General features: G+C 42.3%; 1 protein-coding gene across 7 annotated transcripts in view; it reads left to right on the top strand.

Moving 5' to 3' along the window:
• Positions 1–24,526, top strand: part of DGKG (diacylglycerol kinase gamma) — a 205,345-nt gene that overhangs the window by 167,126 nt on the left and 13,693 nt on the right. For all 7 annotated transcript variants that reach the window (XR_013369441.1, XR_013369442.1, XR_013369440.1 and 4 more), the window contains 2 exons: positions 11,523–11,643; positions 14,384–14,444. Coding sequence is in view for 1 of the 7 variants with exons in the window: in XM_077879993.1 (XP_077736119.1) it covers positions 11,523–11,643; positions 14,384–14,444 (182 nt within the window). In the remaining 6 variants the exon portion in view is untranslated. The remainder of the gene's footprint in view (positions 1–11,522; positions 11,644–14,383; positions 14,445–24,526) is intronic.

The raw sequence follows: 24,526 nt of genomic DNA, 5'->3' as shown, positions 1-24,526 counted from the left end.
CTGCCAGCACCCACCTCTTCCCATTTTTAGGCCAATCCATCCAATACTTGTTAAGCATCTACTTGAATTTAGCACTAGATGCTCGAAATATTTTATACTCATCATCTCACTTTAATCCCCTACAGCACCCTTGAGAAACACTTTATAATTAGAAAAATGAGGCCCAGGGAGGTTAATTGACCTGTCCAAGGTCACAGTAATTGGTGGATCTGGGACTAGAGCCAAGTCCTAGTATTCCAAACATGGCATTCTCTCCATATCCACCACAAAACCCTCCCCCAACTCTCCCTCCCTGGCCAATCCTGACCCAACAACCAGAAAAAGTCCCTCCTGATCACAACTCTCTACTTTTGCATTTCTGGGGCAGGTGGGTGGTGTGCACATCTCTCTGAGCTGTGATTAGCTTGGTGGGTGTAGATGTCTGCAATGTACCTTATTATATGTGTCATGCCTGAGAATCAGGTTTGAGTTGAACTGGAAAATCTCACCACTAATTGATTTATTTTATTATATACACCGTACCTGGAACTGAAGCTTCTCAAGCTCTATGAGCAAAATAAAGCCAGATAATATACCAACAAAATACCAACAATAGCATTTTACATTCAAGCCGAGAAAGCCTTCCATTTAATAAGATTGTGCAGCCAAGAAGTCTTCCCTGAGAGGAGCCGAGAAGAGGCTCGCTCCCTCCATGCTCACTTCCCTGCCATCAGACACCCTATCACCCTATCCAAGGTATTTTGTCTCTGCCTTGAGTTCTTTATTCAGAGCTTATTTTTGGAGTCAAACAAGCCTTGGTTTGAATTCCAGCACATGGCAGTTTGGTGACATTAGGCAAACTCCTCAAGCCCTCTGAGCCTCAAGAGGATTTTGTTTTTGTTTTTATTTTTTTTTATGTTGAGATAATAGTTTCTATCTAACAGAATTGCCATGAGGGTTAAAAGCAATAACCTTTGTAAAGCTCTAGGCCTGGCCTACAGTCTGGGGTCAGTAATGGTCATTTTCTTCATGTCTTCGTTGGGAACACCCAGTCAAGATTCCCTGTTCCTCCACTGCCTTCCAGACTATAGAGACATTCTTATTCTTGGTTTTCCTTAGAGACATGATAGTGTCAGACCCTCACTTCAGAGCCATTTCCAGGAGATCATTTCTTCCTGGAAACTTCCCCAGCACACTGCCTCTCCTCTTCTCAAGCACTTCACCCTTGTGCATAGAGGGGCTTAGACGCCCCCCTTCCACAAAATACAGAGCTTTTGTCAGAGCCCTGCCCAACCCAGGAAGAGAAAGCCACACAGGATGTAGGCCCCACTCTTTCCTCCCCACCCCACCACACAGCAGGCTTTCAGGAACCAACAACAATGGCCATTGTGAGCCTGAGCTTGGTCTTTCTCTTGCCTCAGTGTAGAGTTGCACAGAATGTTCTGTCAGAAGTGTTAAGGAATGGTAAGGATTGCTGCCAATCTCTTGATCCAGACATGGAATGCTACTTTTGTTGGAACAGTTCAAACAGACTTGAAGGATAGATTGCCCCCACCATAAATCAGGGAGAACAGAGGCCGGAGGAAGAAAGTGACTTCCCCAAGGTCACACAACTAGACAGCCAGAGCAGAGACAAAACTCCCAGCTCCTGTCCGCTAGATCAACACATTCCCCTTGCCTCCAACCCTACAGCCTCTCCTCTTCAGAAAGCAGAGACTCTGGGCTGTTTCTCCATCCTACCTGTTTCCCTCTGAATTATCCAGAGGCAAAGTTCACTCAATAGCCACTCTTATGGGGCTTTACAGACCCCTGGGAGTAGAAGAAATCTGCAAGCAAGTATGACAACAGCAGGGCACAAAGGAAACTGCCTTCAAAGGAGGTGCCTAGCTAGACCACGGGCGGCAAACTATGCCTGAGGTATCTCCAGATCCTCCTCGACTCCTTGCTCAGCCCAGAAACAATGGATGACTGTAGGATTCTCTCTCTCTCTCTCTCTCTCTCACTCACACACACACACACACACACACACACACACACACACAAATGCAGGAAAAGGAAAGGAACTAAAGAAACTCATTTCTAAATAAAATGCTGAGCCTCCTCCTTGCTTTAGAGTAAAGAAGTAGAAATAGGGGTGCTTCATTTGCCAGGAGGGGCAGTCATCCCAAAAGCTCAAGGTCACAGTATCTCTGGCTGTCATGGTATGTCTGCTTTTCTTCTCAGCATTTCATTCTTCCCTTACCTTCCCCCTCCCTCTTTTCCTACCCCTGCCTTCCCTACCTTCCATCTCCTCATCACCTTTTTTTCCCCCTCCTGTACTGCCTTCTTTGGGTTACATTAATGACCATCTGCAGAGGGCCACTGGCTTACCATGTAGCAAAGACAGGATGTTCTGAAGACACCCCTTTCTAAGGAAACATAAAATCACAATAATTGCCACTGTTTCTTGAGGGCTTTCTGTGTGGCCTCTGTGCAGGGCTCCTGATTGCTTCACTTCTAAACTTCACCACGCACAACCCTGCCAGTGAATTATTAAATCAACGTTTGCCAGATAAAAGACAGACTTGGAGGGGGCACCTGGGTGGCTCAGTCCATTGGGCATCCGACTCTTGATCTCAGCTCAGGGTCACAGATTCAAGCTTCGCATTGGGCTCCATGCTGGGCATGCAGCCCACTTTAAAAAAAAAAAAAAAAAAGGAGGGGGAAGAAGAAGATGACAGAGCCAAGGAAGCAAAGTGATTTCTCCCAAAGTAATAACACTAGTGGGTGCCAAGCAGTAGTAATTGATGTAAGTCTGTCCAGAACCCATGCTCTGTACCCACAGTTTGTCTCAGGGGCACATTCTTCATGTTGGGTTTTCAGAATGCTGGGGAATGAGCCCTCCTGCCTGCTTGGTTTGCTGGCAAAGGCCCCTCTGCCCCTATCCGGTGTCTGAGCAAGGATCTCTAGGAAAAGCATTGATCCTAGACTATTTTTCAGGGCTGGTGTGGTTGGGATCCCTAAAGGCCTGGTGCTTGGAGAGGCCAGATGGGAATGTGTCTGTCAGTTACAGCCTTCCTTCCTTAGCCCTTTGTGCCCTAGGAAACCCCACAGCCCCTCCCCTCCAGAAAATCAAGAAACAGCCTTGTGGGGTTCTCCATCTCCCCGCCCCTGGGCTATTTTCAGGCTGCCAGGCTTCTAAGTTGGCTTTGAAGCTTTTCAGCCCAGAGCAGTCTTTCATCCGCACAGACCAGACCCAGTGGGAAGCTGAGGCCGTCTGATCAGTGCCTGGCTTTGTGGGGCTCTGGGTGCCTGAGCCGCCAAGGGCACGTGGCCCATCTCCATGGAAATTTGGAGGCAGGAGAGGAGCCCAAGGTGATACCTGCCACAGCTTTGGCAGGCCGAGTCTGAGAGAGGCCTGCCAGCTACCACTCACTTCTCTAGACTGTGGGGGCTGAACCTGGCCCCCCCACAAGGTGAGCTCTGCTTGCATCCTTCCTTCTGAGGAGAGCAAGAGGATTCCCCCGCCTCCCTCCAGTGTGGGTCAGCTTCTCCGTAGCACCATGATAAGGAACATTTCTTATTGCTGTTTATAGAGCACCTTCACATTCTTTAAGTCTTTTGCCCTCAAAATAACTCATGAAGTAGGCTTTATTATTGTGCCTATTATGGGCAGAGACCTGGGGGAGTTTTGCCACCCCCCAAATTCATATGTTGCAGCCCTAATCCTCTACTTCAGAATGTGACTGTATTGAGAGATAGGGCCTTTAAAGCAGTGATTAAGATGAAATGAAGGCAGTTAGGGGGGACCCTAATCTAATCTCACTGGTCTTTATAAGAAGAGGAGATTTGGACGCTCAGGGAGAAATACCCAGGATATGCAAGCTCAGAGGAAAAGTGTGTGAAGAGGCGGCCAGAGGGTGGCCATCTGCAGACCAAGGAGAGAGGCCTCAGGGGAAACCAGCCCTGCCAGCACCTTGATCTGAGCTGTCCAGCCAATACAACTGTGAGAAAATAAATTTGTGTTGTTTTAAGCCACCTGGCCTCATGGGATTTTCTTATGGCAGGCTTAGCAAACAGCCTCAGAAAGGACAAGTAACCTGCCCCTTATGGACACAGAGATGAAGCTGAAGCTGTTAGCCCCAAAAGCAAGACCTTGTGCAGTGTTTCTCAGCATTCTCTGTCAACTCCTTGTCTACCAGAGACCATTTATCAAGTAGGGACAAATTCCTTTTTGCATTTTTAATTAGTCAGACACATACTCCAGCTTCAGATGAGCATTAGCTAAGCTGCGTTACCCACTGAGCTGATAGGACTCCAGCCCAAAGCAATGACACCTAATAGCTCACCTGTGCTGCTATAACCCAGGTAAAGGGACAGTGCCTACAGGTGTTATTCTATTACACAGATGCCTGAAGGATAGGGGGCAGGCTTCCTTGCCAATATGGTGGGATGGTTCAGAAACTTTGTGGGCACCATCACATAGGGTTTCAGCACCTCCACTCAGGATTTCTTGGTTCCCTGGGCTGGCCCATTGCAACTCTCAGACCTAAATCTGTAGTATGACTGAAGGGGAAATGGGTAGGAATGGGGTTGAGCGTAGCAAGGCAACCTTTTAAGCTAAGGATCTCCCGTGGTATAGCAAGCAAGAGCCTCAAATCATGCCACTCATATGTCCTGAGCTTCCCTTGAATCTTAAATGACTGAATTTTCATTAATGTGAACCAGAAGCCAAGATGAGAATGATCATAAAAATTATGCATCGAGAGAGAGGTAAAAACCAGACTGGGTCATCATTACCTATTATATGCAGATTAAATAAGTTAAGTCATGGAAAGCCTGCTACCTAGTTCAATCTAGGCAAGTTAGTATTATTATTATTATTATTATTATTCACTATCTTTTTCCTCTTTTGGGTCAAACCTGTTAAAGTCTTTGGCACTAAAGCATGTATCTTATTCACTTTATTCAACAAACATTTATTGGGAGACCTTCTATGTGCCACAGGCTAGGCTAGTTGCTAGGGTTACAAAGATAAACAAAACAGGAAAACATCCGCACTTTCAACTCTCACTGGAGTTGGGAGAGTGATATGTCCAGAAACAGTTGTCATTGGGTGAGATCCATTATCTGAGCACAGGAGAAGGAAGAAGCACAGTGCCTGGGGAATCCAGGAGAGTAAACAGGAGCTCTCCAAGCAGAGGGACACCTGTGCAGGAGAACAGGGCCAGCTAGCAAATGACCGCGTATGCCTGGCTAAGGAGCCTCCAGAGCCATGGAAGGTTCTGAAGAAGGGAGTGGACATATCAGACGTGCCCCTTAACTTGAATGCTCCAACCCCTCCTGCTGACAGTGGGCAGGCCCAAGAAAATAAAAGCAAGATGAGACTGTTGAGATCAATGAAGTAGGAAAAGAAGCAGAGAGAAGGAAGAGATAAGAGGAAGGAGAAAGACTGAGCAGATGCTCACTTAAGGTAGAGCTCCCCTGAGTTCAGGGCCTCTGTGTGGAGGTGTGAAACTATGAGGACCATTGAAGATTTTGAAAAAATTTTAGCCTGGATACTAGGATTTGGGGACACTTGTGCACAGCTCTAAGAATGTAGATAAACAGATAATGAATGGGGAGTTGTCAGGCTGAATCTGGCAGATAAGGAAAGTGAAACCAGGAGACTTTTAGTGCCAGACACGTTCACATGCAGTTCTTCCATTTCGATCTCATAACTGTATGTGAGGTCAGTATTATTCCTAACTCGTAATTTTCAAGAGAAAAAGCTCCAGATCAAAGTAGTCAGGAAGTAACTTGTTTCTATTCTTTTTCACTCTAACTCCTGCATATATTTTGGGCAGTTTTATTGCTTAAGGCTCAGGTTCTCAATCTTGAGCATGCCCCAGAATCTTCCAGAGGGCTTGTCAGAACACAGACCATTGGGCCTAACCCCGGGCGTTTCTGATTCAGTAGGTCTGGGGTGGGGCCTGAGGATTCATGTTTCTAATAAGTTCCTGGGTGACACTAATGCTGCTGCTACAAGACCACACCTTGAGAAACACTAGCCTCTGGGGATGATCTACCCAAAGACCCGGCCCAATGGTTCCCAATTGGTGCTACCTTTTGGAATCCCCTGGAGATCTTTTTTTTTTTTTTTTTTTTTTTAGGTTTTTATTTATTTATTCATGAGAGACAGACAGGCACAGAGACACAGGCAGAGGGAGAAGCAGGCCCCATGCAGGGAGCCCGACATGGGACCTGATCCCGGGTCTCCAGGATCACGCCCTGGGCCGAAGGTAGGCGCTAAACAGCTGAGCCACCAGGGCTGTCCCCCTGGAGATCTTTAAAAACAAACACTGATCCCTAGCTCTTGGGCCCACACATTCTGATTTAAGTGGTATAGGTGCAATCTGGGCATCGTTATTTGTAAAAACTCTCCAGGCAACCCTAACATGCAGCAAAGTATGGCAACCATTGACCTAGTCTCTTTGCCTTGATGCTAATGCTCATTGCCACCCTCTTCTTCAGCTGCCTAGCTCTGAGGCCACAGTAGGAACCTGGTATGTACTAGCACTGCTCACAGCACCTCTTTCTAACTCTCCTTCTCCCACATTCTCCTAGAACTCATAACACCTCTCACTGCCTTCTCCCCTTCCTCCAGTCCTTCATCTCCCTGCATGTTCAAAGTAGACCCTCTGCTATAGTATTACAACCATCTCTTGCCCACTGCCAGTACATCAACCCGTTGTTCTGTCTTTGACCACATCTACCTGGAAAAGTTTGAGGAGGAGGATCTAAACCAGACTGCAGGCATGTGAATGCAGGGAGGCTTCTTGAAGTTGATGGTACTTGAGTTAAGTTTTGATGAAGAAGTAAAAATAGAAGTGGACGTTTCAAGCAAGGGTACAGCATACAAAGAGGCACAAAGGAGGAAAACCAGAGAGTTTACCTAGAAAACTACACGGTGTTGTGTACGTCTAGAGCAGGTACCTAGCCCTACAGGTGTCAAGGAACAAAACTGCAGAGGCAGCCTCTTGCCAGATGGGGACAGGCCTTGGGCATCAAGCCAGGAAGTTCACATCATGCTTACAAGTATGAAAAGCAGTCAGTTGATGGGTTTCTCTAAATGGCTTTTAAATTATAACATTAATACATACTTAGAGAAAAATAGGAAAAATGTAGAAAAGCATAAAGTAGAAAATAACAATGTTCTCTAATCTAATTATCCAGAACTCCCCACTGTTAAGATTTGAAGGGAATTTGTCCTTTTCTCCTATGCATATTCTGATGGAGCTGAGAGCATGCTGTGTATAAATAAGTGCATATCTCACCTTCACACTTAACATGATATACATATTTAACGTTTCTGAAATTTTGTAAATATCTTAATGGCAGCACAAAAGTCTATCATCATAGACACCATATACTTTATCTAACTCTTCTCACACAGACGGAAATGGGGAAGGAGCGGGGGATGTCACCATTATAAATGATACAACAGTGTTCATGTTTGTGTGAACTTAGATCCTGTCAATGAGTTCTTGTGATTGGTACCAAAAAAAGAATTAATGAATCAACAGTATGAAAATCGTAGACTCCCATTGTCAAATTTCTTTTTGAAAAGTTTTTCCCAATTTACACTTTCATCATAGGTGTGAAAGAATGCACATTTCATCTCTTCTTGCCAGCACTTGGTGTTGTGATTGGTGCCACTGAAGGATTTTTGGTATGAGGATGACATGAGCAGATTTGCATTTATAAAATCACATGCTGGAGGCTGAGTCAAGAGGGCCAGATTGGAGCTGCTGCTATTGACGTCCTTGCTGTTCTTGCTTTGCTTTCACATTCTCCTTTTTCCATTTCCCCATTCTTCATCTTTTTTTTCCTGCTCAGAGAGCATATATTGTTCCCTGCACACAAGCACAAGGCTTTGTTACCAAGAGAAGAGCTGAAGGGCCCCTTGCTGTGGTTGCAACAAACTTGTGCCTAGTTCAGTGACCTTCTTCTTATAGTTCTGTCAAATGAATAAACAAATGAATAAATAAATAAATCTATTTCTAGGCAGTAATTCTCTTTAGGTGGAAATTTTTTTAATATTTTTCAAAGAAATTGCCAAGTGAATTTATTACTAAATTAATTTCTTTCGGCATCCTGTGACCATCCAACCCTACATATGATCATCTCTGTCCCTGGAACATCTTTGCTCTTCTTCCTTCGTAACCCAGCAAATTACCTGTCATTCATGCGTCAAGACCTTCTTAAACATCTGTGACACCTTCCTCCCATACTTAGTCCAGTAGGAATCAGTTACTCAGGCCTCCCTGTCCCTATGGTTCAATTATAGCATTTTTTACACCCAACACATTCTCTCCCACTTGGCCAAGAGCCCCTCAAGAGTAGAACATTTTGTATTCTCAATTCTTGTCTGGCACTCAGTTGCTACTCAGCAACTTATGAATGAATGAATGAATGAATGAATTCCTGTTTTACTAAGGTGCATGGACATTCCAGCTTAAACACTAATGAGTTGAAAAGTGTAAAGACAATATGGAGGTGATGTAAATTGCCAAAGCCACACTCTGAATCATTGGTACCAGGTAAAACAGACACCTGGTATACCAGATGTCTTGATCCTGGATTCTGAGTTCTCAACACTAATTGTTCTGAGTGCTTAGATATTGAGTTGCATTCTATTCTGTTTCATTTTAACTCCAAATTTAATTTGTGCATATGTATCTCTGTGTTAAAGAAAGTAAAGGGAATTAAGTGATGCCAGATGATCCCAAAGTATGTATCAAAGAAAACTACCATGGACTGTTTATAGATATCACACAAAAGAAGAGCCCTGTGGTCCCCATAGGTTTAGAGAACATTAAATAGATTTCTTTGTCTCAGAACTTCCTGGTAGGCATTGTAGGAAACTGAAAGAAAGATCACCTAGGCAATGGTGGAGAAATAGAAGAGCAGTCAAGTCTCCCTTCAATGGTAGACAGGAGTCATCCTAGCCTCTTTACGCCAGAAAAGATTTAGAGTACAAATTCAAAAGCAGAATGGCAAAAAGTATACCAAGATCCTAGCCCCTTACCCTGCATTTATCTCCTCAGTCCCACATGTGTGTAAGCCTCTGCCCCCCACCCACCCACCATGTGGATGAGATCAGCCTTCATTACTTCTCTTCTAGAGCCAGGAAGCAAGGTAATGTGTGGGAAGTGATAGCTGCAAGGTAATGTGTGGGAAGTGATAACAACTTAAAGCCATTCAACAGGAAAATTTGTTAAAAGACCAAGACATTGTAAAAGCTGAAACACTTGAGTCTATTAAGTCCCCTGCTTCTTAGAACATTTTGTTACCAGAGAATGTTTCAAGGAGGGAAAACACTGAACTATCACAGCACTGTCAGATCCTGAAGCCTGCTACAAAGAGCAACATTTTACAAGACATCTGTCTTTCTGCCATTAGAGGAACCTCTGAAAAGTTCTGCTGCTTTTTTCTCCTACCCCAGTATAACTCCCCCACCCTCCTCACCCTTAGACACACTCCTCTATTTCTCCTCCTGCCTCCTTGTTCCTCCCTTCCTTTCCCCCTCTCTCATTCATAACCCATGCGATTTCGCAGACACTGTTAAAATGACACAGTAAGCTAAGACTATCCAGTGGTTATTTAATGCTCTTTGGTAAGAAGGGAGCTAATTAAATGACTAGAGGTTTAGACATTTGTTGTTTATTGGATTCAAACTCCTTAAGAGAGCCTGGAGCATTCTCCTAAACAAACATTGCTCTTTCATGGCTTCTTGTTCCAAGCCCAAATGAGATGGAGAGTTTAAGGAGACAGCATCTCTTCACAGATATGGGGGTAGGGTAGGGCAAGAGCCAGAGAAGAAGAATGGGAGTGTGGATTGAAATAGAGGGGAAGGCTTATGGGCCTATCATAGAAAGATGAACAAACACAGTTTGTGTATCTGTTGGCCCCTGCCGTCCATCAGTGAGCATCAGTAGGTTAGACTGGAGCAATATTGACACATTTGTGGTCAGCTCAGTGGTTTGCTTAACTCTTCACTAGAAATATATCCATCAAGAGAGTGTTTTAAAACAATAGTCTTCCAAACAAAAAAGTAAAGACAAACCCAAATATCTCCTTGGCAATCTTTTTTTTTTTTTTTTTCCTCCTTGGCAATCTTAACAAACACTGTTACACTATACCAGGAGGCACCTTAGACAAAAACCATCCATTAAGTAAATAAAAGCATTCACTTTCTAGTTTGGGGGTAATAATAGGATGTTAGTGACTAGATGCAATCTGTGAGAAAAGTACCTTTGCCTTCATAGGCAAAAAAAAAAAGAAGAAAGAAAGAAAGAAAGAAAGAAAGAAAGAAAGAAAGAAAGAAAGAAAGAAAGAAAGAAAAAGGAAGGAAAGAAGGAAGGAAGGAAGGAAGGAAGGAAGGAAGGAAGGAAGGAAGGAAGGAAGGAAGGAAGGAAGGAAAAAGAAAAGAAAAGAAATCTTTTAAAGAATCTGCCTTTTTGTTTTGCTTCTGTTTTAAGTACGAAAGTTGTGTTGTAAAAGTGAGTCTCGTCCCCAACATCAATCCTTGATCCTGCCATTGCTTTTGTAAGAAATTAGGCAGGTACAGATCAGGCCTCAGGAACTCTGAAAAAAAAAATGTCTTCCAGGTGCCAAATCAGAAGTAACTGCCATTGTGAGAGGCCATTGATCCAGTGCCTGAGACTCATATTTTCTGTCTTGCTTTTTCTACGTGGACTCAAAATAATGTGGTATGGGTGAAATACTCTTTTCCTTGGCGCAGATGAGGTACCTGGTGTCCTGAAAGAGGTCAGTGATTTCCCCAAGGATGTCCAAGGAGGTTGGCTCACCACTGGCTTACCACAGGCCAAATTTGAGGTTAATTAACCATCAGTCATCATCATAGGGCCATGATGTTATTTGAACATTCAGAGAAAAGAAACTTGAACCAGCTATGGATAAGGACTTTCATCATCATTCCTTTCCTATCCTAATCCCAAACCAATGTGTCTTTAGCTGCACTGAGGGTGCGTGTGTGTTGAGGGGGAGGAAGATTGAAAATCAGTTTGGAAATAGCTGGTTCATCATTTGTTACCCTCCATTTGAAGAGGCTTCCTGAAATGTCAACCTGTTCATTGGATGCATTTAATGTTCTGAATCAAAACCTTTTTTCATTGGAATTGCGTTTCTGTTCATGAAAAGGTATATTTATTGACCTTTGGGAAAATTCTCTATTCAGAATGAGTATGAAAATACTGTTTGGTGGGGGATACCTGGGTGGCTCAACGGTTTAGCGCCTGCCTTTGGCCCAGGGCGCAATCCTGGAGACCCGGGATCGAGTCCCACGTCGGGCTCCCGGCATGGAGCCTGCTTCTCCCTCTGCCTGTGTCTCTGCCTCTCTCTCTCTGTCTCTCTCTCTATCATGAATAAATAAAAATATTAAAAAAAAATACTGTTTGGTGGGAGATGAAAGGATATGGACAGATCTGGGTTTCTGACCAAAACTGGCCTGAGGAACAGAGAGATGTGTATGCACTGCTTCTGCTTGTCTTACTCTGCAGACCTCAGTGACCAGCTCCTTGAAGTGGTGGGGCTGGAGGGAGCCATGGAGATGGGGCAGATCTACACTGGCCTGAAGAGTGCGGGCAGGAGGCTGGCCCAGTGCTCCTCTGTCATCATCAGGTATGCTTCCTCTTACCCAGTGGCCTCCGAGTCTTTCACCCCCTCAGTATTCGTACACACAAGGACTAGGAAGTCATCTTTGGATTTCAGTGCAGGGAGAGTGAGGTACAGAAGATGACATTTATACAGGATTTCTTTAGGGGCACCTGGGTGGCTCAGTGGTTGAACATCTGCCTTTGGCTCAGGGTGTGATCCCGGGGTCCTGGGATCAAGTCCCACCTTGGGCTCCCCACAGGGAGCCTGCTTCTCCATAGGCAGAGGGACCTGCCTATGTCTCTACTTCTTTCTCTGTGTCTCTCATGAGTAAATAAATAAAATCTTAAAAAAAGAAAAAAAGAATGTCTTTAGAGACCATTTCCCAAACAAGGTATAATGCAACCATCCAGGACATCAACTGAAGGGTCGCCCACGACCTGTTGGCTATTATTTTTACAGTGAATTAGTGAAATTCTCTAGCCATACAAGATTATGAGGTCCAGAGGACCAGAGGTCCAACTCCTTGTCTTTTTTTTTATGATTTGGCCAACATATAGTACATCACAGTTTCAGAAGTAGAGTTCAGTGATTCATCAGTTGCATATAACACCCAGTGCTCATCACATCACATGCCCTCCTTGATGCCCATCCCCCAGTTTCCCCATCCCCCCACCCTCCTCCCCTCTAGCCACCCTCAGTTTGTTTCCTATGGTTAATAGTCTCATGGTTTGTCTCCCTCTTTGATTTCTTCCTTTTCAGTTTTCCTTCCAGTCCCCTATGATCCTCTGCTCAGTGCTGCCTTTCTTATCTTTACAAATTAAGATGCCAGATGCATGCTAGAGGGCACACTGTGACAAAAACCAGGTTCAGGTTCTCTGCTTGCTCTTTCTTTGATAGTGGCCTTCGAAATACTGTTTCCTCTCTGCCTTTGTAAAGCCAAACCATCATCATGAGCAAATCGGTCCCAATTGCCTAAGAGGGTGATGCTTCAGGAGGATGTGGACCCCACAGGTCAGTCACTGCAGGCTGCTGGAGGAAATCAAGTCTAATAGAGGGGATCCTCTGATTTCAGTTACTTCTGTTGAGTCAGTAAAACTCATCAGATTCTTCTCCACCTGATTATTTGAGAAGTCTTTATTCCCTTCCTTTTCCCATCTAATTTTTTCAGCTCAAATCTTTTAGCGTGCCTTAAGGATCTCCTGGAGGAGCCACAGTATGTGGGTTTCCCAGAGATATTTGACCACAGAACCCTTTTGTCCCAAAACCTCTTGGGTGAGTGTCCTCAGCACACTTTTGGGGAAATGCTACTCTTGGCACTACCTTGCCTCCCTCAGAAAGAACCCCAAAGCTGGTTCCCTGACATCTCTTAGCTGAAGGTCTATCCTACTAAACCCTGTTGTTCAGTGCTTCCCTGGATCTTCTTTGTCTTTTCTGTTATTATCCAAAGCTTTGCTTGCGTTCTTTCTGGGCTCTTGTCATGCTGGGGCCCCTAATTTCCACATTAATCTCCATACTTCTTTCCTTGTCCATCCTCCATGACTCTAGCACTGAGTAGGTCCAGGGCTGATACAGACCACAGAGGTGTAACATCTCAGTCCCAGGGGAATAAAAAAAAAGCCACATGTAAGAGGAAGGACTTTTTCTTCATATTCAGTAGACCTATTTTAAGGTAGAGACAGTGAGCCAGGATCCCCATCCTCCTGAGCATTTCCCAGACACGCTCCTCAGCCCCAAGAACCAAAATGCCACTCTCTCCTTTCCTGATTCATTTTATTATTTTTTACTATTAAATATTCTCAGGATCAGTCAGACAATCATTTACATCAACACATAGCCTGTGTCCCTCATTTTTTTTTTATTTCAAAAGCAGGGCAGATGCCAAACCCAGGTGAGAGCTTCCCAGCCAGTGGGTGGCTACTGTTCCCTGCTCACCCGACCAGAGACTTCCAAAAGGGCTTCCCTTTTTCTCCTGAAGGCAATCCAGTAAGAGTGCATATCTCTTCCACAGAAAGAAGTCAAAAGACCTCCTCTCTCTCCTTTTCAGAATCCATATGCCAAAGAAGCCTTGTCCCAAAAAAAGAAAGCAACACTGTCTTCTCTCCAACTACCCATAGGGACAGTATTCAAAATGACCCCACTTGCCAGCTAGGCCAGGTTCTCAATCCATGGAACTACAAAATGCCCTGGTGTTTGAGACATAAAAGAGAGGATAGTTAGGAGCAGGGGCAAGGCAAGACACACTCAGACCTGAGCTGTACCTTGTATATGTTGAAGACGTTACCTCATTGACATGATGCAACCTCTCACTCAACATAGAAACCAGGCCTTTTCCCATTTCATAACCTTTCCCATTTCACTGTGGAGTTTCTGGCACAGTCCATAGGCCCTCCGGCTGGTTGTTGACTGAGGGTCTGCTCAGCAGCGGTGCTGCCATACTTGTTGGCCACTGTTTACCAGACTTCCGTGGACTTCACTGCTCACTCCAATCTTTTAGCATGCCTGAAGGATCTCCTGGAGGAGCCACAGTATGCAGGTTTCTCAAACTAGAGTCTGAGCACCAAAGCAACAGAATCACCCATAGCCTTTAGTCAGAATTCCTGAGGTGGGCTCAGAAACCTATTTTTAACAAGCCCTCCAGGAAAGTCTTTGGGAACCACTCCTAGGTGGGCAGATAAGGTCTTCCCACTCCTGTTTCCTTTGGGGGGACCACCCTCATTCTTTGACTCCAGAAGTCAGAGCTCACTGTGTTTTCTTGGAATTCCAGAACAAACAAGCTGCTGCCCATGCAAGTGGATGGAGAGCCCTGGATGCAGCCACCTTGCACGGTGAGTTTTGCCAATCTTAGAGCTGAGGGTGAGAAGCTTTATCCTGGGCCCCTTTTAGGCACTGACAATATGAAATCCTTGACTCTCAGAGTTGCAGGGGCTTGGGGAAATCACCTACTGCAGCCTGTCTTCCACTTTATTCATCCACTCTTTCACGTACCTGCTCAGCCTTTATCGAACGTCCACTCTGGGCCAGGCACTGTGAGGTACCAGTTCCAAAACTGAATGAGACAAAGACCTGTCTCCAAAGCACTCACACTTATAGTTGGTGAATTCTAAGTTTTCATCAGCAGTATCCTTGAGCATCTCCTCTTGAGTCGTTGCAATGGCCGAGAACTTGCCACCTCAAAAGGAAAGCTTGTGCTGTTGATAAATAAGTAGAATTGTGAGAAAGCATCTCCTTGTGTAGAAGCCAAATCTGTACCCTTGCCCTGGAACTTCTGCCCAGTGGCTATGACCACTGGGGCCTCTGGAGGAGAATCCCCATGGCCTACACACTTTGCCATAGGTGCACCTGCCTGAAATCCCCACTGCAAGGGAAACGCCAAGTTCTCACTCAGCACCCAGCACTGTGCCTGGTTTGTAACAGTTGCACAATGATATTCATCGAACGATGAGTGAAGTGTTAAACAAATGAGCAAACAAAATAAAGGGAGCATCCTCATTCCCTGTCTTAACCATGCCTATGTTTGCCCTCCATTGAGCTCTACTACGGGGGCCATGCATCCTTCATTCTTAGCTAGAAACCCAGCCAAAAACTCGATGATGAAGAGAAACCACTGTCCTGGTGTTCAGGGCCGGGATGTTCACAGGGATACTACATGAGTATCACCTTCAGTACTGTCGTGGATGTGCAAACCTCCGGAGGTTCTGAGCTCCCCCACTTGCGGAGTATTCAGGTATCTCAAGAACCTGCTATTTTGAGCCCTCAAACATCAAATTTTCTTCTACTAGAGAAAGGGTTTGCATGAGATTTCTACCAGGCCTGAGTTGTAGATGTGTTTCCATCACTCTTTGTTCCATGTGACTTCTACAGATTATAAAACTGGCCCCTGGAGATAGACTCTAGGGATGGCAACTTCTATAAAGGGTATCAGAAGCAGAAATTTTTCTGCAAAACCTTACCTCAGTCTTCTGGCTTCTATGAAGACTAAGAAAAAAAATGAAAACACACTACAGCAAAAACTAATAATAGCTTACCACTTTGTTAGAATTAGAAAGGATGGAGGAAATTTCTACTACTTATAATTTTGATGGAGCTAAATTGAGAGAAATCTATCCAAACTCCTCTTGTCTCCTAAAAAAAGGCTGAAGAAATCAAATCCTCTCCCACCTGGCTCAGCGAAATCTGAACACTGGATTGCCATTTCTTTTACTGCAGGGACTTAGTTTTGGAAAGAGCCAAATCTTTCCAAAGATCTTCTCCTGTCCCACTCTGACCTTCTCTCCATGCCACCCTTCGGAGATTTCAACTCACTGTGAAAACACTCATGATCCAATGATCTTAAGATGTACAGTCTATGGATAGCCATGTGTAAAGATGTACGAGTCTGCTCGGGCTGCCATCACAAAATACCACAGACAGGGCAGCTTAAACAACAGAAATTTATTGTCTCATGGTTCTGGAGGCTGGAAGTTTAAGACCAGGAGCTGGCAGGGTTGTTCTCGTGGCTTCTCTTCTTTACTTGCAAACAGCCGCCTTCTCACTGTGTCCTCACGTGGCTTTTTCTCTGTGTGTGCACACTCCTGCTGTCTTTTCTTCTTATTTTAAGGATGCCAGCCCTTGTGAATGAAGGCCTTACCCTTCTGCCTTTGTCAAAACTTAATTACCCCCTTAAAGGTCCTCTGTCCAAATATAGTCACAATGGGGGTTAAGGCTTTAACATATGAATTTGGGGGAGACATAATTCAGTTCATTTGAGAAGGTCATCTTAAGGTTGCAAGAGTGAAAACAGAAGTACCCTTGTTGAAACGTTTTCCTGAAGGCACACACCGACTGGGAGGTAGTGCCCTAAGGTTATATTAACCAAGGCTGAAAGCGCATTTCAGGGAGGCCTGAAAGGAGGGAGGCCTCATTAAAGGCAATAGTAAAACTATGCCCAATTTTTTCATTGCCTCTCTTCACTTTGATAATGAAAAAGTATAAATTAGAAGAAAACTTGAATAATTAGATAATCACGAGTGAAATCAAAAACAGGGTGCACACCTCTCAAATCTGGGAAAGTTTAAATTTCATGAACCCAATCAATGTTGAACTCTGACAGAAAGCAAATAATAAGCAAACATTTAATTTAAGTTTTCATTTTAATTCCAGTTAGTTAATATGCAGCGTTATATGAGTTTCATCTGTACTCTATAGTGATTCAACAACTCCATACATCACCCTAACAATAACAAGCAAACATTTAAAAACTTTTCAAGGCAAAATGAAAGAGGTTAAGGCTAAATATATCAATAATGACCTTAAAAATGTGCTACAGTCTCCTATTAAAAGAACAGTACTCTCATATTTGGTTAAAAATTAAAATCCAACGATGTGCTTCTTGGAAGAGCTATGCCTAAAACAAAAGGATGGGTATCTTTTATTTTATCCTTTATCAGACATAGAGAAATTAAAAGTAAAAAATTATATTACTAATTATATTAATTTTAAGCAAACTAACCTTCCAACATACCAAAAGCACAAAGTGGAATAAAGAAGGTCACTTTTTATTTGATAAAAGGCACATTCATTTCTGAGATGTAATTATGACTGAATTATAGGTGTGCAATAACAGAATCAAAAAAATACATACTGTGAAAAACAGGATGAATATATGTTCTGAGAAGAAAATTGATATAAAAGAAGAAGCCGACAGAGATACAAGTATGGAGAGACTTTAAAATATTTGTTTCTGCCTTTGAGGTCAAGAAGCAAAAATAAATATCACAGTCCTCAGATGAAATAACTATAACCTATAAACAAATTAAATATCTCATTTCTTTCAAGGATCCAGAGAGTATTTACTAAAATAGATCTTAAACTAGTTCACAAAGAAAAAAAACTATATAAAACCAGGAGGAAAAATCATAAAGGTTATTTTATTTTACCGTAAGGCAATGAACTCAGGAATTAATAAGAGAAGGTTAAATGAATAAACAAGCAAAATCCAATCACTTGGAGATTTTTAAATTATCCTAAAGAACGGTAGACTCAAAAGGAGATCAAAACCACCACCATAGATTTCCAAAATTATATTATTTCCAAAAATAATAAAAATCAGAAGGTTCTCATGCAAAAGCTGTAGAATGTAGCCTGAACTATATTTGGAAGTAAATTCAAAGTGACATATACTTCTACCATTTAAAAAGAAAAAACATGTAATGAATAATTGCAAAATTAGAAGAACAACAGTAAAACAAACTGAAGAGAAGCAGAAGGAAGAAAATAATAAGGATAAAAGTAGAAATTACATAATTAGAAAGCAGGAAAATTGACAGCTACTTCTTTAAACTAATAAGGACAAAAGTAGGAATTACATAATTAGAAAGCAGGAAAATTGACAACTACTTCTTTAAACATGTGAAATATTTGAAAGTCTAATTTTAAAAAGAGAAAAATAGATCAGAGATATTAACATATAAAATAACAAAATATAAATATAAATGTGATGGCTTCATTTTAATATATGACATATTTAATATATAATCATCTTGATTCTGATAAACTTGAAACACCTCATGAAAATTCTAGGTAACCACTAATGAAGGAGAAAATGTGTTCAAAGAATTACATCCAAAATGATCTTAAAACAGAGGGTCTTACTAGGAGTCCTTCCATACTATGAGGAAATAAATATTCCTGTAAACTGTTCCACATTATAAACAAAAGAGAAAGTCACCTGATCCATTTCATGAAATTAGGACAGATATAAAACCCGAACAAACATTGTGATTTTTATTTTTTTAAGATTTTCTTTATTTTAGAAAGAAAGAGAGCATGAATAGGGGAAGGGGCAGAAGGAGAGGGAGAGAGAGAATCTCAAGGAGACTTCATGCTGAGTGTGGAGCCCGATGTGGGGCTTGATCTCAAGACCCTGAGATCATGACCTGAGCTGAAACCAAGAGTCAGATGCTTAATGGACTGAGCTACCCAGGTGCCCCAAAATTGTGATTTTTAAAGACAAAACTCTTAGGAAACTAAAACCAGAAAAATACTCCCCCAAGATAATAAAGAATATTTATCTTAAACCAATAATGAATATTTTACTTAATGGTAAAACACTAGAAGAATTCTCATTAAAATCCTGGACAAGACATGGACACTAATACTGTTTTGAAGTTTTAGCCAATGCAACATAAATGACACAGAAAAGAAATGTAATATTTGGAAGAGTTAAAACTGTCATTATTTGCAGATATGATGATTATGTATATAGGAAGCTAATAGAATCAAGTGAAAAACCCCAAAGACTAAATTATTTCAGTGAAGCTCTATAAAAAGATAGATAGACAAAAGTTAATATAGCTTTTGTATATCCCAGTACTAACTAGTCAGAAGAATATAATAGAAAAAAATTAAAATATCATAATAATAATAACCAAAACCAAAATATTAAACTGAATTGTGAAGAAAAGATGAAAACTAATAAGACTTAATCAGTATATATATATATATATATATATATATATATATATATATATATATTTGAATTTTAAAACATCCATGTTTCTAAACAGGGATCCCAAACAAAATCCCAACGTAATTATTTTTTTTTAGCTTGACAAAACAATGCAGTAGCTAAAGTGTTTTATGAAACAGCTATGAGGAAGGACATCCCACAAGGTATTAAATTAGTTATAGAGCCACAATAATTGACATGATATTGAATGGATAAATCAGTAGTACAGAAGAGAGCCCTAAGAAACTGTAGTATACATAAAATCTATTTAAAAAAGAAGAAAGAAAGATCATAAATTAATTTGTAAAGAATGAACTGTTTAACATATAGTATCCAAGAAATTGCCTGTTTGGGAAAATATTATTATATTATTATTAAATATATATATTGAAACTTCTGACCTCAAACTATACTCCAAAAACAAGACCAGAAAAACTCCAGTTTGGTTAAAATTTAGTACTACTGAGGGGAAGCATGGATGACTCTAATCACACTGTGAGCATGGACTTTCTGAGAACTTGACCATTAGCACATTTAAAATTCTGCAAGTCAAAAATCAATGTAGACATTTTAAAGGACAAGGACAAGATGTTTGCAATAACTGTCTCCAAGAACAGGTTCATTCCCATAATGTCAAAAGAGCTCTTAGAAACCAAGAGAGGAGGATGCCTGGGTGGCTCAGTGGTTTAGTGCCTGCCTTTGGCCCAGGGCGTGACCCCGGAGTCCCGGGATCGAGTCCCATGTTGGGCTCCCTGCATGGAGCCTGCTTCTCCCTCTGCCTGTGTCTCTGCCTCTTTCTCTCTCTGTCTCTCATGAATAAATAAAATCTTAAAAAAAAAAAAAAGAAAAGAAAAGAAACCAAGAGGGGATGCTAACAGTACAATAATGAACAGGCAGTTCACAGAAGTAATACCATGGGCTACCAAAGCTGTGAAATAATATCATAAGTTAAGAAAAAAGGGGGAAAGACTTTCAAATAGAAATAGTGAGAAAAACCATGCCATGTTTCACTCATCAAATAGCACAATTTGTTTTCTTTTTAAGATAGTATTCATTACAGTGGAGATGTGTTGAGGCCAACCCATACCAGGAGTAAGATAAGAGTATAAACCAGAGGGGCACCTGGGTGACTCAGTCAGTTGAGCTTCTCAGTCTTGATTTTGGCTTTAGTTATGACCTCAGGTCATGATCTCGGGGTCGTGAGATCCAGTCAAACGTGGGGCTCTGGGCTCAGCAGGAAGTCTACTTGGGATTCTTTCCCTCTGCCCCCTCCCAACTTGTGTATGGGCACACATGCGCCCTCTCCCTCAAATAAATATATAAATCTTAAAAAAAAAAATATATATATATATAAAACAGTGGTAGCCATGTATCAAGAAGAGCCTAACAAATATTAATATACATCGAGCCAGTTCATTTCCTTTGACCCTTAAAATTGTGTTGATTATACTTCTAGGAATTTGTTTTAAGTAAAATAGAGGTTGTCAGTGGGCAAAAATGGGGGGGGAAGCCTAACATTTAAGGAATGTGTTAAGTAAGCTATGTGAGATTCATCAAATAGAATAGTTTTTAGCCATTGAAAAATAATGAATACCTAATGACATCAGAAATGCTTATGAAATAATACTAAATGAAAACAGATTTAGAGGCTGATTTCAGTATATATTTTTTTAAGATTTTATTTTATTTATTCATGAGAGAGAGAGAGAGAGAGGCAGCAACACAGGCAGAGGGAGAAGCAGGCTCCATGCGGAGAGCCTGACGTGGGACTCGATCCTGGGTCTCCAGGATCAGGCCCTGGGCTAAAGGCGGCGCTAAACTGCTGATCCACCCAGGCTGCCCCTGATTTCAGTATATTAAAAACATATAAGCATACAAATAAACTGAAAAAAACCATACCCAAAAATTAACAGCAATTACCTCTAGGTGATTTCTTAATTTTTCCACATTTTCTGAATTCTCAAAAGTGAGCATACGTTTGTTTATGCACATAAATATATGTATATAAAATACATATTATTAAGAAAACTTGTCTTGTGCTTGCAGCAGGGTAAGATGACCTCTCATGTTTTATCATCAGTTAGGCAGCATGTAATCTGAGCCTTAAAATTAAAAATATTCCCCCGCAGATATGATCTCAAAATGAAAAGGGATTCTGGTTATCTAGTTAGTGATTCTCAAACTTAAGTGTGTGTCCAAATAACCTGGAAGGCTTTTAAAATATGGATTGCTGGATTTCTAGTTCAGTAATTCTGGATGCCTGAGAATTTGCATTTCTGACAAGTTCCTAGGAGATGCTGCTGCTGCTGGTGTAGGGACCACACTTGGAGAACCAATAATCTAGTTGAACTTCCTGACTTCTCAATATAGCCCAGACTTCTCCTCCACTACTAGCAAAACCTAATTGTCCAGCCTCTGATGACGAGAAACCCTTTCCTGAAGCAGGGCATCCTAAGAACTTAGAGGACCATTAACAGCTAAGACCTGAAAGATTGTGCAAGCCCCCTTGCATCTCCCCTAGCTTCTCTTTAAGCAGGAGATACTCCATAAATGATTTGAGATGGGTCCACACTTACTGGTATTGGCCATTTTGCGGGGTGTCGTCTGAATCATCGGCCCAGAAGGGGCAACATGCAAGAAGGAGTCCCGCAGTTTATTGCATCTCTTGAAGTAATAAAAGTGTGTTGATTTGCAGGAAATGGCCCCCAAAACAAAGTCAACACCCAGCACTAGTAAAATTTTAAAATTTACTCCACTTTAAAGGGGAAATTACATACTGCAATGGTTTTGTGAATTTTGAGCTATCACACAAGAGCCTACTGTATGGTCTCTCCCTAATACAGTAGAGAACTAAGATAATGAGGCTGCTGTACTTAGTGCTTGTCAGATGTTGTAAATCTCATGAAAGGTTTTTAAGAAAATTGTAAAGACTTTAGTTAATTGCCTGACCAGCCCGATTAGCAGAGAAATTTGAGTTCTAACTACAGAGATATGGGATGCTGTCTTTCCATCGGGGATTGAAAAGGCAACCTTCACAATGTCCACCTACCTCCTGCATTGGACTCTGAACTGCTTAGCCCACTAGCCTCTCCCAAATGAGGGAGAAGAGAATAAAAGACTGATACCGCTTTGACTCAAAATGAGAGTCTGGTCTCCCACTTCAGTGCATGTACGGACAGTGAACTCTCAGTTACCTATGCACTGGAATCCGCAAGCCACATCAAAATCTCATGTTAGCCAGGATCTCCAAACTTCTACCCCATCAAGACCTTTGTCAAAACTGCTGAAAAGCCAAATGGGAGGGATCTGAGTTTCACTTCCTCCTCTTTGCCCTGGAGGTGCTAACAAGCAAATAAATTGCTCAGCTAGAGAAAGAAAAAGGAGAAGTAAGGGTCTTCCATCATCTAAAAAAATGGGCTCTATCAGCGGGAAATGTAGGCAGTGCATCAGCTGCCACTGTCTGCCCCAAACATAGCCATCTCCACTGCCAGGACATTCTCTCTCTCTCTCTCTCTCTCTCTCTCTCTCTCTCCTGGGTTGTGCTCATCTGTCAGTACTTCCAGGCCATGCTCTGTCAAAAGGAGGTACGCTGGGTCAGGGAGGAGCGTGATGAATAAGACCGAGTTCTTCCGACATGGGGGCTCTGGTGCTCAGGAATGAGAAAGGCTTGCCACAACACAAGGACATGTGCCACAAGTCACTCTGATCAGTTGGGGCTAAATTACATGCCACAGACAAGTTGTATCAGAGTCCCTAGGCTTTGCCTCACTTCCACGAATTCTGGAATAAACATAATAAAGCCCATAACACTAAATGGTACTCGATGTATTCTTGGTTTGCTCTTCTGGGGCCTGCCCCAAAACAGAAAGATGACCTCCCCTCCTGGAGCTCCTGGGGGGTGAAAACCAACGTTAAAAGTCATCTGCAGCTTCTGTCACCCAAGTTATGCTAATTCTCCACAATGTCTTTTGGTTTCATCCTTGTCTTTCCATATCCTGGGGACTTATAAATTTAAACCTGGCTCGCAGTAGTACCCTTTTAGCCAGAGTCTTCCCTACTCCAGCTTGCCCTGACAACAGCTGTGGAGTAATTTCCCTGGAACTCTTCTCTTCATCATGGTGTTATTCTGCAGCTTAAAAGTTATGGTGCTTCCTCATTACCTCACGTTAAACCCAGCCTCTGCCACATCCCCTTTAAAGCCCTAGGCCAACTGCCCCACCTGCCTCCCTGACCTTATCGCTCATTCTGTGCCTCACACTCAACCAGGTCATACGTGGCTCTTCCACCCAGTGCCTTTCCTTTCTCTTTTCACCAATACATGTCCTTCCTTTTCTTTCAGAGCTTAAAACTCTTCCTTAATTTCTCCACTCAGACTCTTCTCCTTCCTTACCTAACTTCTTTTTGATACCACTTGGTCTATCCTTGCATTAATTTAAACCTGTTGATGGGTCTCTGTCTTCAAGAGTTTTTCTGTGTTCTCTGTGGCCACACTGACATTTCCAATAATGCAGAAACCATGAGAATGAGCTCATGGATTGCTTCTTTGACATACATCTTTCTCCTTCACCTCCACTGTAAGATAACAATTATTTAACTAACTGTTGCATCCCATTTTAGAGTTTACAGCGGGCTTTCGCTGACAGTCTCCCATTTGAACTTCACAACAACTTTGTGAGGAAAACAGGACAAATGTTATTATCCTCATTTTACAGTTCAGCAAGCATGGCTTTGAAGGTTAAATGATTCGTCCAGAGTCTCAGAGAAAAGAAGCAGGAGATTGGAGACCCAAACCTAGGCCCTTGATACCTAAGTGCCTCTTGTCCCACATCATCTTCCTACCCTGGACATGTGTCACACTTGATAAATGCTGATGGACTGATAATGCAGATTAGTGACGTGCAGTGTCATCAGGCCACATTGAAATAGTGATTTAGCGTTCTGAAGCCATGCCCTGAGGATAAGGTTGGGAAGAAAGGCAAAAATGAGAATTCACCAGTGCCTTTCACTTCCAACTGACTTAAAGTCTGTAGGAGAAAAAAACTCATAGACCCTAAAATTAAAAAAAGAAGAAGCTTTCAAAAAGAAAGTTGGTGTTTTCCTGGAAAGCTAAGAAAAGAGGAAACACCTAAGGGACTCACTTGAAACTTTCCACAAGATGTGGCTTGGGTCAGATGTTGGACTGAAGGCTCTAGGTTGACTTTGAGTTGACCGGCTGATGTCTCTGCACTGCCTAGACAAGAGCGGCCAGGAGCCCTGGAAGCTCACAATCCAAAGAACTGGACTCCAGCCCTCCCTGTGTGACCTTAGGCTAATCCGAGGCTCAACAGACCCTTGGATCTCCATCCCTTTATCTGTCCTGCAGAGGGGTCGAATGAGATGGCTCCTGAGGTCTGCTCTGGCTGTGACATTTTGAGAATCTAT

This window comes from Canis aureus, chromosome 31 (genome assembly GCF_053574225.1).
Source record: "Canis aureus isolate CA01 chromosome 31, VMU_Caureus_v.1.0, whole genome shotgun sequence".
Classification (NCBI taxonomy): Eukaryota; Metazoa; Chordata; class Mammalia; order Carnivora; family Canidae; genus Canis; species Canis aureus.
This window is presented reverse-complemented; position numbering and strand designations above follow the sequence as displayed.